Raw genomic sequence first — 18740 nt, forward strand, 5'->3', positions numbered from 1 at the left:
TCTGGTAATATGGGTTTGAATGAAGGTGTTGAGCTGCACTCGCAAGATGCTGCTACAGAGACAGTAAACGCCTGTGGGGTACCTGTCCTTGCAGCTGCAGCCTGTTGTCACGCTGCTGGATTTCTCTTTCCAGATATGGACACCTCATCGCTCCGTGTCTCTCTCGTCGCTTTTGTCCTGGTTGATGGGCTCGTTGTGCTGCTGCCAAAGCCTTTGGCCTTGAAGGATCAGAACGCCATCTTGCTTCTATCTATAGTCCTCATTTCTCACATGTGTCGTTCAGGCCTCAAGAAAATGGTGTAGACAACATAGAAGTAAAAGCATGGCACAAGACTGCCGAGGCCCGTTTTGGTTTCGACCCAATTCTGCCAAGCATTCCGGTCTTGGCATAAACATTTTCCTGGCTGCAAGCGTCCCCCCCAAACCTGGCAGGCGCGGCCTCAGGGCCTTCAATGACCGCCATAAAGCCTCCATCATGTCTACTCTCACCGTAATTTCCCACTGACTCCCTCCAAGATGTCCCATTGCCCAATAACCGTGTAAAGCCCAATCCCGACCCGCGCATCGCCCAACATGCTCACCCGCCTCTGCCTCACCCTCATCAATCTCTTTTTCCCCCCCCTCTCCGTCCTCCTCCTCACCGGCCCTTACACCGACACGCTCATCAACTGCCTCCTGTTCATCGCGGGCGTAATCCCATCCCACGTCCACGGATTCTACATCTCGTGCACATACTACCACCGCAAGGGCAAAGTCCGGAAGGGGAAATATCCGGGGGGCCAGAAGGCGGGGATCTTCGACGAGAAGGTGTGGAGAGGGGGGGCGAGTAGGGAACGGGTGGAGGAGTTGAGGCGGGAGGAGGAGGAGAGGTTGTGGGAGAAGAGGGAGAGGAAGAGGGGGAAGAGGAACGGGGGGGATGTTAGTAGGAGGGGGAGTCGGAGGATGGATGGTTACGAGGGGAACGGGGGGGATGGGAGAGGTGTTCGGGATCGTGAGGGGTATGATGCGCGCAGGAGGGATACAGCGAGCTACCGAGGAGACAGGAGGAGCGAGATGAGTGAGGGATTGGATAGGAGGAGAACGATTTTGGGGGAGGTAAGTGGGAGATATTAAAGCCGGGCAGGCTGCGCCGATGAAAAAGAATGTGTCTGTCGATATGAAACTCTGTATTGGATGCAGCTTGCTATAGATCTAGATCAATATAGCGCGCTGACGAAAGAAAGATAGTTATTAAAACACCAAGTCCAATCCGCCACAGCGACTAATGCCTCAATAAAGGCCTCCCTTCCCTCTTACGACGTCGCGGTGCCAGGATTGATTCCACACGCAGCCCCCAGAGCCTGCAACGCCGGCGTGAACGACCCATCTGAATTGGTCAAACTCGGGCTGCACGCCGCAGGGGCTTGGTTGATAGTCGTGCTGTCACTTTCCCCACTATTCCAGAAGATCTTCTCGACGTAACCGAGCTTCAGGATTTCGGGAATCAATGTACTGATGTAGGTGGCCATTGTAGCCGTATTTAAGTCGCAGCCGGCGGTAGCAGGCGAAAGTTCCGTGATCCAGATGGTCTTGTTCCACGTACCGTATAATTGTGTAATCTGGTCCAGGACGCCTTGGGGATCGGGATTATATACGTGCAGGGCGATAGCGTGGAAGTCATCGATGCAGCCATTGCAGGCCTGAAAGAATTCGCCGAGCCAGGGACCATTGGCATCCATAAGGGCTGGCGAGATGAATTTCGTGTTTGGGTGTGGTGTGTCGAGGAGGGTTTTTAGGTCTGAAGCAGAGGGAGCAGGCTCTTCGGTGAGTGTCAGGCCTTCGAAAGAGAAGTCGGGCTCGTTGTAGAGTTCGAGATATAGTGGCGGGTTGTTTGCTAGCATTCCGACAGCGTCTTGTATGTAGGTGTGGTCCATGACAATGGGTATCTGAGCTTTATTGAAGGCACCGCTGAGCTGGGATGCTTGAGTGGCGGAGAGGTCGTAATCGGCTTGCTTGTCGAGAGTATCGAGGGAAAAGCCGACTAGATGGAAAGGTTTGTCAGTAAGCAGGAAGGTCTTTTGGAGCTGCAAGCGTAACGCACTCCAGTTGTTTATTCCGTATTCTGTGAGAGTATTCCAAGTAGCGGTGGGGAAGCCAGAACTTTGGCCGGCATTGGTGTTGAACACGGTGTTGAGGAAACCCTGCGGACAGCTTCCACTCGCGGGAGTTAGGGAGGCAGAGGTGTCAGACGTGCCAGATGTGTCGGAGCTGCCAGCAACACTCGGACCAGCATTGTTTGCGCTGGTGCTAGACGGCGCAGGCGATTCCTGAGAATAGGGCAAAGGCAGGTTCAGCCCGGCGTTGGCTTGAGTGCCAAGCTTCTGGTTCTGATTGACGGCTGCACTGCCATGACCATCACGATGGAGAGCAGCTTTTGCTACTGTTGTTGAAGACGAGGTCCAGTTTCCAGAGTGCAGTTTACATGGAGATGCATTGCTGCCAGCAGCAAGGAGTAAAGACGCATAAACGAGTGACAGCATCATCTTCAAGATGAGATAAAAGACAGTACTATTACGTCAAAATTCTTGACAAAAATGAATGGCAGAAAATCGAGGGGTAAGAGCTGAGATACATATAGTTGCAACGAAATGACCACGCAATCCCACCAGACGGCTTACAGCAGAGTGGACCCATCTCGCAAAAATCGTTTCAAAGATGCGGACAAGAACACATTGAACGTTCATGCATGCCTATGGAGCGGACATGGGGGTAGGAAACCGGAAATTTACAGAAGAAATCCTTTGGCCGTTACTTAGCTCTTGTAGATGAAGCATGGAGGAAGGAGGTCGCATCTCCCGCAGCGAGTTTATACGCGCCGGCAGGGGGAGTGAAACACAATAGCAGGTTTGGCCTCTTTTGCGCACCTATGATCAGGTACCACAAGCCTGACAGGGTCTCGACCATATGTTGCGTCTGAAACGATGGGCAATTTGCGATGCAAGCCTTGAGTGCCATCTTGGGCTTCCTTCGTACCTGCATTGCATGCCAAAGTCTTACTATCCTCACGAAGCTGGGCGATGACTCGTGTTATCTAAGGTGGAATATACAGAAAATGTTCAAATGAAGGATGTTGATACGGTACATTTATGCGTGGGGGATCTCCCATCGTTGAAACACTTGCCGGTTGCCGAAGATGTGGAGCTGCCCTATTCACCACATGCAATAGCAACAACACACAGGCCGTGTCCTTATGAGCATTATCTACGCGCGGAGAGATATTCAGGGTTCATTATGATGCAATTATCGTTTGATCATGTTCCCGTCTACCTACTCCAGGCACTCGGAGCACTGCAAGGACCATGCCAGCAATACAAGATCCTCACCAGTTTCCGGACAACCATTATACGTATTTATAATGCAATGCCGCGCTCCTGGGTATCTTCGATTCAAAGCCACGCCCACGCTATGCAGAAGCAAATTTTTTAGGTCAAATGAGAGGACTTTTAGAACTGAAGCCATTCTTGGAAATACTCGCAACTCCTCGCGTTCACCGGCCCTCCCTCTTCACAGAAGTCAAAGACGGGACATCGTCCACACGGAGACTCTGTAAGTGCATTTCCAAGCTCCACTCCGTCTTCGCCATCGACTTGTTTTATAGCTCTGTACGCTTTGCCGTGTCTTATTTTTTCCAGCCGCCCATCCCAGCAGAGGATGTCGAGCAATTGTCCCATCTCGGATTCCTTCATAGTCACGCCCGACAATCCAGACCCATTGATAGCTTTAGTAACTTCTGACAGATTGGGGAAGCCTCGGTAGCCTGGATGCATTGGTAACATCGTCTTGCTTCTATCTCTACCATGCCCTCGTTGCCGAAGCTCTCCTGCCCTAAGCTCCTCCGCTTGTTCCTGAGTCATTTTCGAGCTTGACTTCTTCTTGTGTTCTGGTAGTGGTGGATGCCACCAACTCCTCCCGATGATGTACTTTTCCGTCCATAAAGACATCTGATGAACGAATTCCTCGTCCAGTACGCCATCGGTGTAGAACGGTCCACCAGTCACATTTTCGGAGGGTTGGAGCTTGGCCAGCATATATGTCTTTCTGTTGGGATATTTGACAATCTTGACTGCCTTGATCATGTTTTTGTTTTCGAGAGACTTGATGGCGCGATTCATGGTAGTCATGTGTAAGTTAGTCTTATTACGTAGGAGTTTACTCCATATTCCTTCACGGGCCGCACCCTCGATGTACGAGTACACGAGGGCTTCTTCTTGAGAGAGGGAACGATATCTAACATTTGCAGTTGCGCGTTAGCTACTATTTTTAAACATAGATTGACAATATATCTTACTTAATGGCATCCGCTCTCTTAACCACCTTCCAGCAAGCTTTGCCATCCTTAGTCATGAGCTTGAACAACCCATCCTTCGCAAGCTGTTTCGTGTACGCCAGCAATTTCTCGACGCTGTTGTCAGGTATAATTTCGAATGCGAAGAGCTCATCCTGATTGAACACATGGCCCTCTTCAAAGCTTGCACACCGGGCGTACAATGCGTTCCTGAGCTCCTTGGGGCTTGACACACCACTTGGTTCCGTCATTGTGACATCTTGATCTTTGGGAGGCACCCCCTCCGTCGAGGAGGTCATATTTGAAAGTAAGCAAGACCGAGCTTCAATCGAGAGGTGATTTGAGAATTGGAGTGAATCTTCAAGAAATTTGTGTAAGTGTGGGCTCCGCGATTTCAGGCGCGTGCGGAATGGATCCGCTCAGAGCTTTCGGCTAGGGCTGAGCAGACCTTCTTCCATCAGTTCTACCGATTTCTGTAGAAATCCGATCGCACACGCCCACTGTTCTCTACAAAACATCAAAATTTTCTCGGTGTTTGTCATCACCGGAAACAAAGTAATTGTATACATTAAATCGTTACAATGGCGGACGCCCTCAAAGCCGAAGGCAATAAAGCGTTTACTGAGAAGAAGTTTGAAGAGGCAATGTATGTAACCAGCTTTTCGCGTTTACTTTGCTGCTTACTGACTTGATCTAGTGAGAAGTTCACCCAGGCCATCGAAATCGAACCACAGAACCATGTTCTCTACTCCAATAGATCGGGTGCCTACGCTTCGAAAAAGGAATTTGACCAAGCTTTGGAAGATGCAAACAAGACCACGGAAATAAAGCCTGACTGGGCCAAAGGGTGGACCCGCAAAGGCTCTGCGCTGCACGGTACAGGCGATCTAGGTGTGTCTGAGTCCTCCGGGTACAAATCGAGAGTCTGCTGACTGTCGTCTCTAAGTTGGAGCCAACGATGCTTTCGAGGAGGCATTGAAGCTTGACGCTAACAACGCACAAGCCAAATCAGGTCTCGCTGCCGTCAAGCGAGCCATCGATGCCGAAGCAAATGCGGACGATGGAGGTGGTATGGGCGGTGGCCTGGGCAACATCTTCAACGACCCCCAGATGTTTGCAAAACTCGCAAACAACGCCAAAACTCGCTCGTTCCTGGCAGATCCTCAATTCATGCAGAAGCTTCAGCACTTAAAGCAAAATCCAAATGACATTGGCGGTGCGATGCAGGACCCGCGATTCCTTCAGGTCATGAGTGTACTATTAGGGATCGACATGTCCATGGGAGGTGCACCAGGCGAGGGGACTCCAGACTTTGGCGGCTCCAAAGAAGCGGAAGAGGACGTCGCTATGCCAGATGCACGCCCTTCATCTGCCAAGCCAGCGAAGGCACCGGAACCGGAGCCGGAGCCTGAGCCTGAAGACGAAGAAGCTGTTGCGGCAAGGAAGGCGAAGGAAGACGCTGAGGGTGAAAAGAAGCTGGGTACAGAGAACTACAAGAAACGACAGTTCGACGCCGCCATCGAGCACTATGACAAGGCTTGGGGGTTGCACAAGGATATCACGTATCTCACCAACAAGAGTGCGGCACAATTTGAGAAAGGAGATTACGAAAACGCTATTGCGACCTGCAAGCAAGCTATTGAAGAAGGTCGCGAAGTCCTCACAGACTTCAAGATCATCGCCAAGGCATTCGGCCGTATCGGCACTTCATACGAGAAGATGGGCGACCTTCCACAAGCTATCACCAACTACCAGAAGTGCCTGACAGAGCATCGTACACCTGACATCCTTAACAAGCTTCGCGCCGCTGAGAAGGCTCAGATCAAAGCAGAGAAGGACGCCTACATTAACCCCGAAGAAGCTGAGAAGGCGAGAGAGCTTGGTGGCCAAAAGTTCAAAGAAGCTGACTGGCCTGGAGCAGTCGAAGCGTACACAGAAATGACCAAGCGAGCCCCTGACGATCCTCGAGGCTATTCCAACCGCGCGGCGGCCTTGATCAAACTGATGACATTCCCTAGCGCCGTTGGCGATTGCGACATAGCAATCCAGAAAGATCGTAAATTTATCAGAGCATATCTGAGGAAAGCGCAAGCTTACTTCGCCATGAAGGAGTACAGCAAGTGTACGGATGTGTGCACAGAAGCAATGGAACAGGATGATGGTAGCAACCGTCGGGAGATCGAACAACAACAGCAACGAGCAATTCAGGCTCAGTTCGCGGGACGTGCTGGGGAGACGGAGGAGCAGACCATGGAGAGAATTCAGAAGGATCCGGAGATCATGGGCATACTACAAGACCCTATCATGCAGAGTATTCTTCAGCAAGCAAAGGGAGACCCTGCTGCGCTTCAGGATCACATGAAGAACCCAGACATCGCCAAAAAGGTGCAGAAACTGGTGGCGGCTGGAGTCATCAAAACTCGCTGAGCGTGAAAAAGGGAAAAAGTATTCTGAGGTCTGTTATGACATTGATTCTAGCAACTTTAGCGATGTTCTACATAGACGAATTGTATAAATACTGCGAGATGAGGATAGCAGTTGAAGCTTCCGCAGCAAAAGCTTTTACTTGAACACGCAGCATAAACTCAATTCTCAACCACCCTCCAAGATTGGTGGATTAAGCCGGAAAGTCTCCACAGCATGGGTCCTCGTAGCTCTGATTAGCTGCAGGCCTCGGAGTTCGCCAAGAATCATTAACCAGTGCACAGTGCACTGGCTGAGCTTCCTGCGCTTACAGGTAGCTCATCTCCGTAAAAGATGCCCACATTGCGAGAGATTCTGCGATGAGCAAATAATGAGTGACACAACGATATCATAACCAAGTGGAAATCCGCTATCAACCTCATTATCATGTCGTGATCCCAATTTACTAAGGTACTAACCTACCTACTTCAGCTGTGCAGGGATTTATGAGGGTCTTCGGGTCCATCTCATAGCGCCGGAGTTTAATCTTAAAAGCTCAACGGATCTGGCCGAGGGGCCTTGGCTCTCAATTGCTAGCTCCACCAGCTCCATTCCATTCAACTCGCGACTTCCAACTTTCTTCATCTCTTCGTCTTTCAACGAAGCTAGCCGTAAGCCAACTGCGAATATACTTGAGCCAGTCTCACCTCTTCTCCCTCCATGAGCTCAAGCCAGACTTTTGAGGTTCCACCATAACCTTGCATTGGCTTGTTTTCCGCCAAAATGATGTCCAATCTGAGTTCGCGGGCGGGGGAGCTCAAGTCCCAGGGCGCGGCAATGGCAGCACAAGACCCAGATAGCAAAGTCACGGCTGAAGATGCGGAGGCAGTCATGACTGATGAGTCGAAGAATGCGGGAATTCCAGCATTTCAATTCGATCCTGATGCGTCACCAGAAGAAAAAGCTGCCCAAGCTAGATCGGTAAGCTTATTGTTCCTTTACTCAACTATACAAAGGTACATGATTGACACCGAGTAGCACGTTCCGCCAGGCTTTCATCACGACAAAAAACCTAAAGGTGTTGGCATAGCTACGGACATTGTTTGTCCCCCTACCCTTTTGCACAAACCTGTGCTGATATAGAACCAATAGGATGATGGTACGCCAGACGCATATGATCTTCCTCCGCCGAGTAAAGAGGGTGCGGTACCTGCATCACCAGCGCCGGATGGAGAATCTAAGAGCCCCAATGGCCACATGCAGCAAGACGAAACCGCTCGGTTCGTTGCGAAGACCGGTTGGGCGCCCAGGTTCGGTCAGGGAAGTATCACATCGGAGGAAGCCCAAGAGAGTCTCCTTGACCATCAGACGCTTTTAGAGAGCAAATTAGACGACAAGTTTTTCGGTGGTACGCTTCCGACCCTCGGGTCATGATGGACTGATTTTTGGAATGATGTTGGCTAATGGGCTGCTAGACTGGTATCACAATGCGGGTATCATAGTATTTGCTTGTCTGAGCTCATGGTTTGTAGCCTTGGTTGGAGGTGGCCTTGGATGGGTGCTGCTGATCATGGCTTGCTGTGCGACCTACTACCGTACATCCATTCGTCGGGTACGTCGCAACTTCCGGGATGATGTCAACAGAGAAATGGCCAAGAGTCGTCTGGAAACGGACACAGAGAGTCTTGAATGGATTAACAGCTTTCTGGTCAAATTCTGGCCAATCTACGCACCAGTACTTTGCGATACAATCATCAACTCTGTTGATCAGGTCCTCAGTACTTCCACACCAACCTTTCTCGACAGCATGCGTATGAAGGTATTTACTCTGGGTTCCAAGCCACCCAGAATGGATCATGTCAAGACATATCCAAAGGCCGAAGATGATACGGTTTTGATGGATTGGAAGTTCAGCTTCACGCCTAATGACACCATGGACCTCACTGCTCGGCAACTCAAGAACAAGATAAACCCCAAGGTTGTACTTGAGATCCGAATCGGAAAAGGAGTCATTAGTCATGGAATGGACATCATCGTCGAGGATTTCGCATTTTCCGGGTTGATGAGGGTCAAGGTCAAGCTTCAAATTCCATTTCCACACATCGAAAAGGTTGAAATTTGTTTCCTTGGGAAGCCGGACCTTGATTATGTTTGCAAGCCCTTGGGTGGCGACACATTAGGCTTCGACATCAATTTCATCCCGGGACTGGAAGGGTTCATCAAGGAGCAGATCCACGGTAACCTTGCTCCGATCATGTACGACCCAAATGTTTTCCCCATCGAGATCGCCAAAATGCTTGCAGGAAACCCAGTCGACCAAGCCATTGGCGTACTAGCGGTCACGATACACGGTGCACAAGGTCTAAAGAACCCGGACAAGGTTGCAGGAAGTCCAGATCCATATGCTGTACTTTCACTTAACAGCCGTGACCCTCTTGGCAAAACCAAGACAGTCAAAGAGAATGCCAATCCTCGCTGGAATGATACATTGTATCTTATCATTACCTCTCTCGCCGATTCTTTGACATTTCAAGTGTACGATTGGAACGAATATCGCAAAGACAAGGACCTTGGAACTGCAGCATTTCCTCTTGACCAGTTGGAAGCAGTGACAGAGCATGAAAACCTACAACTGGAGGTCACGGCTAACGGCAAAGCTCGAGGAATCATCCAGGCTGACGTTCGCTTCTTCCCGGTTCTAGAGGGCCAGAAGATGGAGGATGGTACCACTGGACCAGCCCCTGAATCCAACACCGGCATCGCAAGACTCACTGTCGAGCAAGCCAAGGATTTGGACGGTACCAAGAGCTTGATCGGGCAGCTGAACCCGTACGCAGCCCTCATCCTCAATGGTAAAGAAATCCATACGACTCGTAAACTCAAAAGGACCAATAATCCTATCTGGGATAACGGTTCAAAAGAATTCCTGGTCACTGACCGCAAAGCAGCCAGACTGGGCATGGTGGTCAAAGATGACCGCGATCTCGGGACTGATCCAGTACTGGGCACTTACCAAATCAAATTGGACGATATGTTGCAATTGATGGGGAAGGGTCAAGAGTGGTACAACCTGGCTGGAGCGAAGACTGGTCGTGCCAAGATGATGTTACAGTGGAAACCAGTGACACTGAAAGGCGCGCTCGGCGGCTCTGGTGGCTACATCACGCCCATCGGTGTTATGCGGTTTCATTTCGGAAGCGCTCGCGACCTCCGGAACTTGGAGACCATGGGTAAATCTGATCCCTACGCTCGAGTCCTCCTGTCTGGTATCGAGAAAGGCAAGACGGTCACATTCCAGAACAATCTCAACCCCGACTGGGACGAAATTATCTATGTACCAGTTCATTCGCCACGTGAGAAGCTCACAGTTGAGGTCATGGACCAAGAGACCACAGGGAAGGATCGCTCACTCGGCCTTCTCTACGTAGACACCGCTGACTATATTCATCAAGCCGACAACGGGGAGTATGAAGTTCACGGGGAGAAGCGACAATTGTCAGAGCCTTTGCGCATAAACGGCAAAGGATCTCCGAAAGGAACTCTCAACTTCACTGTTTCTTTCTACCCCACACTCAACGTCATTGATCCAGAAGAAGAAGAAGCAGAGAAAGAAAGAGCAAAAATTGCGGAAGAAGAGGCTGCAGGAAGACCTTCAATCAACGGCACAAGAGCCAGCATTGATGGAAAATCTAAGAGCAGCATAGATGGAGAACCAAGGAGCAGCACAGTGAACGGTTCTACAATAGCGCCGAGCTCCACAGAGAAAGACCGAGAACACGGAAAGATCGACACCAATCTTGCTAAGCAACTTTCGAAGAACGAAAAGGAACAAGAAGAACTACAAGGGGAAGGGCCAAAAGTTCCACAAAAAATAAGGCTTACCCCGGAAGAGCTCCTCAAGCACGGTATGCTAGCCTGGACGCCCTGAACAAACGTCTTATGGCTGACTCTTGGGAACTATAGAGTCTGGACTTATCATATTTAAGCTCATAGAAGGGACACTGGCGCGTCCAGACGTGCGCGTGGAGATTGTCATGGACGACTACATATTTCCCTCATACTCCTCATCGAAAGCCAGATCGCGACAGACCCAGTTTGGCGAAAGTGAGTGTTGATAGAATCCTGGCTTGTTTCAGTGCTAATATCGCTCGCTCAGCTGGGGATGCCTTTGTACGAGAACTTGATGTATCCAAGATCACTTTACGACTGAAAGAAAAGCAAGACAAAAAGGGTGACAATGAACATGATAATGATCATACAATCGCTAAGTTGCAGGGTAATACCTTGGACGTGTTGCAGAGATGCCTGGTAAGGCTTTAATGGATAGATAGTGGTGTTTCGCTAATCAACGACCTTCGCAGTACAAACCGACTGAATTGATCCTAAAGGGCGCTGAAGGTACTATCAGCAGAATCACTGTTGATCTTAGGTATCTGCCTGTCAAGATGGACCTAGACCCTAGCGAAAGCATCAACAACATGGGTAACCTACGCATTGACGTTTTAGACGCTGACGATTTACCGGCCGCTGATCGCAATGGATTCAGTGACCCTTACTGCAAGTTCAACCTCAACGGCAAGGAAATGTACAAAACCAAGACTCAAAAGAAAACGCTTCATCCCGCATGGAATGAATATTTCGAGTGTCCAATCAAGTCCCGAACAGCCGCTAATTTCAAGCTCACCGTTTTTGATTGGGATATGGGAGACAAGGACGACCTTCTCGGCGAAGCCACCATAAACCTTGACTTACTCGAGCCCTTCAAGCCGAGTGAGATCGTGCTACGACTGGATGGTAAGTCAGGTGTAGTTCGGCTGAAGATGCTCTTCAAGCCAGACTATGTCACTAGATCACGTCAAGGATCTTCGACATTCTCAGGAACATTTGCAGCACCAGGCAAGATTGTCGGTGCACCCGTCAAAGGGGTCGGCAAGGTCGGCGGAGCAGTTGGTGGAGGTGTGGTCAAGGGTGCATCGTTCCTACGACATGGCTTCAAGGGCAGAAAGGACAGTCGAGAAGTAAGCAATGGAGAGGTAGAGCCACCCGAGATAGAGGAGCCAATCGCCAATGGAGGCTCCGCCATGGCAACACCGTTGGGGACACCACAGCGTGCAGCTCCAATGATTAACGACAGCCCGTCGGCTCCTCAAACCCCACCACACGTACGACAGAAGAGTTTTGGAGCGGCATCTACAATGAGTGTCGCGGGCGGAGTGCCTGGCAAGGGAGAAGCTGGCAGTGCTATGTTCTTGGTGCAATCCGCCTCCGGATTCCCTGCGACATCGAAAATCCAAGTCCACATAAAGCAAGTTTCAGCGAAAGGCGCTAAAGAAGTTCACAAAACGAAAGGTGTCAAATCCTCCACTGGAGAAATCACGTGGGATCATGAGATGTTCAAAGTACCATGCTCTGCCGATACCCAATTCCAAGTTCAAGTTAAGGACGACAAATTCTTGGGCGATCACATCCTTGGTGAAGCACCTTTCTTTATCGATGACTCTACGGCAGGAGGTGAGAAGACGATCAAGGTTGGGGAAGGAAATGTCACTATCCACACCACTTTCATGCAAGATAGTGGGCCAGGTAGTCCAAGGAGTCGGCGAAGCCTTCTGAGCAGGAGGCCTCGGGATGTGAGTGGCGCGAAGGGATCAAGTTGAGAAAGCTGTCAGCAGGACGCTCCCTTGAGATGGAGAAAAATATTGTTGTTCACTGATTAAGTTACTATTAGCGTGTTGATACCACTCTGTTCTTATGGGAGAAACCTCCAGTTTATAATACAACACGAACAATTCTACTTGTAGGACCGCCATCATGCGGGCTCAATGTTCAAACGGTAGCTCTAGCGTTCTCATTCGCAAGACAGAGAGATACAGCAACCAGACAGACTGCTGAGTCTCGTGCGCTAGCATTGAGGTAATAGGTAAAAGCCAGCGGCGAGAAGTCTAATTTCAACATGTCTGCAATGATACGGATTCTGCGGCTATTCCATTGTTGCAGAAGGTATTCTCAGCGGACTTGTTAGAGAGTACATGGAACTTTCCATCACGTGAGGTCAATTGCTTTGGTGTCATCGATCCATTCTAACCCTACTTAGAATCTCCCTCAACAACTGTCTTCACCCTCAACACTTAATGCAACCCACTATCTGGCAGCGACTAGGACTGCACACGCGGCAGTATCACCAAAATTCTCTTTACAAGGACCCAGGGGGGAAGCTATCAGGACGTTTTACTCAGTTTCACCCAAAGATCTCAATGTCCGAATATTCTCAGCAGTGCAAAATAAGGCCTTCTCCGGGGCAGATTGCGTGAGCCATCCTGTCGTCCCATTCCTCCCCACCCACGGCGACCTTTACAGAAAGTCTCATACCTTTTACGCTGCCTCGATGGTGGCTTCATGACTATACCCTGACCGTCTATAGACAACATTAGATCCAGGTACAAACAGTATTTTGTAGGGGCCACACATTGACAAAACGCAATGCGAACTCTTAATCACCATGGCTTTTTTTTTGTTGAGACGTCGACGCTTGATTCGAAGGCTGCTCTCGTGTGCTGTCGAACAGGTCAAACCTCTTTGCCCTTCGCCTCAACCACACAGAACATCAATTTTCTCATGCTGAACGGATCACTACCAAACACAGGTTCGAGAATCTAACGGTTTGTAGGCCACTCCGCAACTTTTACCATGACTAGGGGGTTTCTTGGTCAAATGATTAAGATCGAGAACAGTGTCACAAGCGACGTCAGTCAAGCCTGTCCGATATGCTTAGAGGGATACGGTGGTTTTGAAGGGGTGCCTTAGAGGGGAAGACAGATGTGCATGTGTAAAATTAAACGATTTTCTTTCTTCTTTACATTTCTCTTTCAATAGATACTCAAAATCCCGTCTCATTAACAAGCTACCAGCTCAAGACCCGAAAATTTCATGATCAATTTCCCATACCTTCCCAGCGTTAGGGGAGTCCTAACACAAACATCCACCGATCATGGATTCCCAACCCGCCATCAACATCGCCTTTACGACCTCGACGTCGAATGAGAAACTCCACAGCACCATGACCGAAGTTCCACGCCAATCATTGACCACAATCTCAACTCAGACAACCCATTACCAAATCCAGGTCCATCTACGAAGAACGTGAACACGCGGCCTTTCAGGTAGATGATCGATAGAGCAGTCGAAACAGCATACACGACCCCAACGTTGAAAAACGCCGTCGCCAAAACATCTCCAGGAACGTGAAGGAGGCGATCGAGGAGAAGTGCACGGTCCGCAGGACACCCGGACGCAGGCTCCCCGACGCCGGGCGCGGATGAGACGGACGTCCGAAGTGAGGGAGGGAGGGACAAGGTTCCACGACGGAGGATAACGATGACGGGTGATCCGGTTTTGGGAAGACGCGGTCATCGAAGGCCTGGGTCCTACCTATTCCGGGCGGGGGGGTGCGCACGGACGACACGTGTTTCGGTTTCGCGCCCGAAGGGATCGTGTGCACGGGACCACTTTACACTGCGATGTGGTTGCCGAGACCGGTCTGATGGGGCTGACGTTGTTGTTCCCGTAGACGCTCGAGGGAGTGTGGTGGAAGCGGCGACGGACCCCTTGGTCGTATCGGCCCGGGCCAATAGCGGCGATTGCATTTTCGTGAGGGACGCCCTGCGCGTTTCGAGACTACGTTGATGTCGGGTGTTTGTGGGAGAAGGGGTCAGAAGACGTCGTGAATGGACAAAGTACCCTCGTGGGGAGGTTGGCGGCAGGCGAGAGGTCAAAAAGGGTGGCAGTCGGAGCGGTAGCAACCCCTGAAACATGGACGACTTTACAGGGACGAGAAGGGATTTTGACGTTCAACGCTCAAGCTGTAGTGATTTTTGATTTGTGAATAACACCTGTTTTACGGGTGAAGCCCAAAATCGGCGTCAGAATAGACTACTTCAACGTCTCCGACTGCAAAGATTTTTCTTAACATTTTGCCTGCTAAATATTCTCTCTACTCGTGACTTCTGATCCACTCTCTGATCGACCTCCCTGTCGCTCACGGCCTAATGGTTCGCTGTGCTCTGGTCAGGATAGATAAAATCAGTCTGTTGGTCCTTCTTTACATCAGACCCCGGCAATGCTCGCGATGATACAGCAAAGCTGATGATAGTGTGCTGATGCGAACACATCAACTAGCAATGCATGAGCGATTTTTGTCACGATAAAGGTATGTTTTCGAGAGGACTCACTTCCCTACGGGGTGAAGGATCACCGCAGGTCGACGAGACGATGAAGGTGAGTTGTGGAGCAATTGGACGGCCATCTCTTAGCCGCCCATGGGACGGGCGTAGCTCCTCTCAGGCTCAGACGAACGAGTCATCGATCCCGTATTTTTGCATTTCGTTTTCCAATCGAGGATCCTCGCTGGCTTCCTCAGAATGCGCGGAGTCCATTCTTACACTTGTATTCATGGGCTTCGAGACAAGAATTCCTTCCCTGATTAGATCATCCGTCATGGTATCCTTGCGTTGATGTCCATGACCATGGATGTGGTCATGGTCGTGGTCGTGGTCGAGGTCATTCATGGCAGTATCACTGCCATTTTCTGTTCCCTCACCAACGTTCTCGACCCACGATTTTGGATCGTTGGTGAGCGGAAATTTGATGTTCGTGTCCAGCCCTTGCGTGTCACCCCCTACGCGTCTCATTACCCACAGGTACAAGGGTCGTAGGGTCGGTATACAAGCAGCAATGATCCCAACCTGCACCTCGAATAGCCGCCATAGCCAATTGATGATGCCGTTGTATGTGCCGTCGAGGGGTACGGATTGACTGTTGAGCACTGTCCGGACAAGGCAACAAGCTCCTGTGATGAATCCCAGACACATCAAAACCCATAAACCGATCTTAGTCCTGAGATCAATCTGTACCCGCCAAAGAAATAATATCGGGAAGGCTGCAAAAGCAAAATCGGAGATAACCGATATGACCGCTTGAGCAAGTATGATGCTTTCTTTTGCCTCCCTGCTCATACAAGTGCCCCTGTTATCCCATGCCGCGTGGATCGGTTGGCACTGCATGATCCATACAACGGTCAAAATAGTATTCGAGAAGAGTAGAAACGCCACGGCACATTGTAGCGGTAACAGCAGCGCTTTGCTGTTGGGTAGTCGCATCAAAAATAGACAGATGGACACTTTAGTCCACATAAGAGTAGCAAAAGTCTGAATCCACTCCCCGTAGGTGTATTTCCTAAACTCTTGCAAGTTGTGGGGGGAGAGGAATTGCTGGTGTTTGCCAAAGCCGTAGTTGACTTCCTTGAAATCGAGCCCTGCGCCTATAGTGGTTCCGAGCTGTGTGGTGGTCAGCAAGCTGGAGGCCAGTAGCGCTGGGAAGCACTTACCACCGCCAGGATGATAGCAACATCATCGTACCAAAATTGATGCACGATCCACACGCGGGTAAGAATACGAAGGAAGAGGGAAATCAGGACGACTACGAGGAAAGCGATGGTGAGGGCGAGGATAGCGGGTCCCCAATTGCCTTCGTCGTTGGCCATTATTGCGTACTGCCTTTGGTTGTGAAGGTGAAAAGTATCTCTTGCTTGAAATGCATCTTGGAAAAGAGAAGAAGAGGGCAAATGAAACGCTCATCATCAGACTGAAGCTAGGAAGCGGCGCTGCTGATTTAGCCTTACTGTGGGGAAGTCCGCTGTCTCGAATCTGCCTCGCCATCCCGGCCCCTACTTTATGACACGAGTGAGAAATATACCCGATAGACTGGTTCAACGACAGTCCCTAGCTCTTACTCAACTTCCGCTTTACCGTACGCGAGGTTTACTTGCGTGTACGCAGAAGACGCGGGGTTCATCAAGCGAATGGGAGGAATACTACTGTTCATTCGTTACTTTAGCTTCGTGAAATTCTTAGTCCCTCGGTCATTGATCCTTGGCATAGTTGGCCTAGGGACAAGCTCTACGGAGTGCGCTTGGTGAATGCTAAAATCTACCTAGTGCTCAACACTCACGATGATATACATGACCAGTCGATATCCTTCACTCTATGCCATCACGGACTCCTTGACCACCACATTTACCGCCGGCCCCTTGTCCCGCCACCCACAAATACCCGTAGCCAACATGGTAGCTACCCTAGTCGAAAGTTGTGGTGGAGCAGTGTTAGGTGATGGCGCAGATGTAGGTGTTCGTATTGGTGATGTTCTGGGCGGAAAGGTCGAGGTAGTTGAGGTTATCAATGTCGTATCTTGGGGAGGACTTGTTGTTCTAGGAAGGCCGTGAGTGCTCACCGGCGTTACTGAAGCTAAGATCAAAAATTGAACGACGCGGACAGCGGTACTGAGAGGACTAGTGACCAAAGCTGTAGAAGAAATGACTGATGGAAATACGGCTACTGTGGTTATTTCCGAAAGTTGACTGCTAACGTGAAACTTGCCGTACTCGTATTGACAGGTGTGGCGCTAGGGGCCATCAGAGTAATGAACTCCAATACGGGAACGCAGGAGAAGGGGCGCTGATGATGATTTGCAACGATGTCCCGCCAAGGACCTCAATAAAGCCCGTGGCCGAGCCACTACTGAATGTCAGGAAGTCAGAAGTGACTGAGACTGCGAAGAGCCATGCTATCAGGACAATGCTAATCTTTTACGACTTGCGCATCATGGCGCTAGATGGGAAATAGAGAGCGGAATCTCAACACAGAAACCAATAGAGAAAGTTTCGTGACATCTAAATGAGAGGTGCGATTAGACCGTAATGCTTATAGGAACGATGTCTTTGGCCACTTTCACGAAGGAATCATTCTCGTCTTTGATCTCTCATGTTTTCTTTCGCCTATTCTCTGACAGCCTCTGATGAATAATTAAGATCTGCTGGCATTGTGCGAAAAGACAGAATTACAGATATTATATAAAGGGGCATGCTCTCTCATCGGTAGATAGCAAAAGGACGCGGGCCACTTATGCCCAATTCTGCCCTCGATAAATTTCCTCGATAAACGTATTCGATCAATTATACATGAGGCAAAACTACAAAGCATCGATCCGCAATGAAGAGGACACTAGCCGCAGTGGCATCGGTCTCAGTGCTTAGCTTTGTAATCCGATCTTGCGAGCCATGTCCCAGCTGGATTCAGACAATGCCATAGGGTGGTAGCACTATCGTTCTATGGCTCTGTCGACCATGACTCTAACTTGTGATGTGAAAGACAGCAATTTTGCTCGAGTCTTAGAAAGCCTTTAACACTTCCAAGGCTCGAAGCCATGAGCAACTTAGGCCGCTCCCCAAAAAGGACAATATCCCATCGTGGAAGGCGTTCGACGGTTCGGGACCTTCGTACCCACGGAACTTGTCAGATCAAGACGTCTGTCGGATATCTTGCTCAACAGGTGGAAATTGCGTGCCTTTATGGCTTCGACGACGAATACTCGATCTGTCTTTATAGTCCAATTGGCTTCCCGAGAAGAGAGTGCGTGAGATGAGGACGACAAATCTGGAGTAGTTGACGTTGACGGGTATGTAAATTTGTGGGTCCTGATAGACCGGAAAGGGGCATTCATACAGGGGGATCTGCCGCCAGGGCTATTTTGAGCATTAGGGTTATTGTTGAGTTGGATATTGAATCTGCATCTAGCACTGCTTGCCTGTCTTGGTAACCAAGAAATTGCTAGTCGGACAAGACCGTTGATATTTGGCCTCATCTTCTGGGCCATTGTTAAATGAGACCGATCATATCCATCGAGTGAAAGAAGGCTCTGGGACACGTTTTCTTGTCTTGTCGGAGAATTAACTTTTTTTTAAGCGTTACGGCGGCCCGGATAGTGCTGGCAGTTTCTAACACCCAACAAACCCCACCATTCTGTATGTGCATAACGTTAAGCCTCTCAGGTATTTTGGACTTCGGACCCTACCCTCTCCTCCATAAATACCTCTTCAGATCCCTTTCTCATTCTTTTCCTTCTACCTTCACGCATTATCCTGTACATAAACAGCTCCAGCAGCTCAATTGAGTGAGTCAAT

At 49.9% G+C, this 18740-nt stretch overlaps 6 protein-coding genes across 6 annotated transcripts; 3 read left to right on the forward strand and 3 right to left on the reverse strand.

Annotated features, from left to right (window-relative positions):
• Window positions 1-1292: 1292 nt before the first annotated feature.
• Window positions 1293-2522, reverse strand: HO133_009166 (uncharacterized protein; the record flags this gene model as incomplete). The annotated part of the gene is made up of 1 exon (XM_037300027.1): window positions 1293-2522. The coding sequence occupies one exon, from the start codon at window positions 2520-2522 to the stop codon at window positions 1293-1295; it is 1230 nt and encodes a 409-aa protein (XP_037154853.1).
• A 960-nt stretch (window positions 2523-3482) lies between these two features.
• HO133_009167 (uncharacterized protein) lies at window positions 3483-4623 on the reverse strand (the record flags this gene model as incomplete). Its single annotated transcript, XM_037300028.1, has 2 exons — window positions 3483-4266; window positions 4328-4623. 2 exons carry the CDS (start codon window positions 4621-4623, stop codon window positions 3483-3485), a joined length of 1080 nt encoding a protein of 359 aa, XP_037154854.1.
• A 282-nt stretch (window positions 4624-4905) lies between these two features.
• On the forward strand, window positions 4906-6751 carry HO133_009168 (uncharacterized protein; the record flags this gene model as incomplete). The annotated part of the gene is made up of 3 exons (XM_037300029.1): window positions 4906-4970; window positions 5022-5215; window positions 5271-6751. 3 exons carry the CDS (start codon window positions 4906-4908, stop codon window positions 6749-6751), a joined length of 1740 nt encoding a protein of 579 aa, XP_037154855.1.
• Window positions 6752-7510: 759 nt separating this feature from the next.
• On the forward strand, window positions 7511-12384 carry HO133_009169 (uncharacterized protein; the record flags this gene model as incomplete). The annotated part of the gene is made up of 7 exons (XM_037300030.1): window positions 7511-7708; window positions 7766-7828; window positions 7880-8135; window positions 8203-10632; window positions 10691-10831; window positions 10884-11035; window positions 11089-12384. 7 exons carry the CDS (start codon window positions 7511-7513, stop codon window positions 12382-12384), a joined length of 4536 nt encoding a protein of 1511 aa, XP_037154856.1.
• A 2685-nt stretch (window positions 12385-15069) lies between these two features.
• HO133_009170 (uncharacterized protein) lies at window positions 15070-16265 on the reverse strand (the record flags this gene model as incomplete). Its single annotated transcript, XM_037300031.1, has 2 exons — window positions 15070-16059; window positions 16110-16265. 2 exons carry the CDS (start codon window positions 16263-16265, stop codon window positions 15070-15072), a joined length of 1146 nt encoding a protein of 381 aa, XP_037154857.1.
• A 579-nt stretch (window positions 16266-16844) lies between these two features.
• HO133_009171 (uncharacterized protein) lies at window positions 16845-17403 on the forward strand (the record flags this gene model as incomplete). The annotated part of the gene is made up of 2 exons (XM_037300032.1): window positions 16845-16999; window positions 17175-17403. The coding sequence occupies 2 exons, from the start codon at window positions 16845-16847 to the stop codon at window positions 17401-17403; spliced, it is 384 nt and encodes a 127-aa protein (XP_037154858.1).
• Between the last annotated feature and the right edge of the window lie 1337 nt (window positions 17404-18740).

The sequence above is a fragment of the Letharia lupina genome (genome assembly GCF_014066315.1).
Source record: "Letharia lupina isolate WasteWater1 chromosome Unknown contig_6, whole genome shotgun sequence".
NCBI classification, from domain to species: domain Eukaryota; kingdom Fungi; phylum Ascomycota; class Lecanoromycetes; order Lecanorales; family Parmeliaceae; genus Letharia; species Letharia lupina.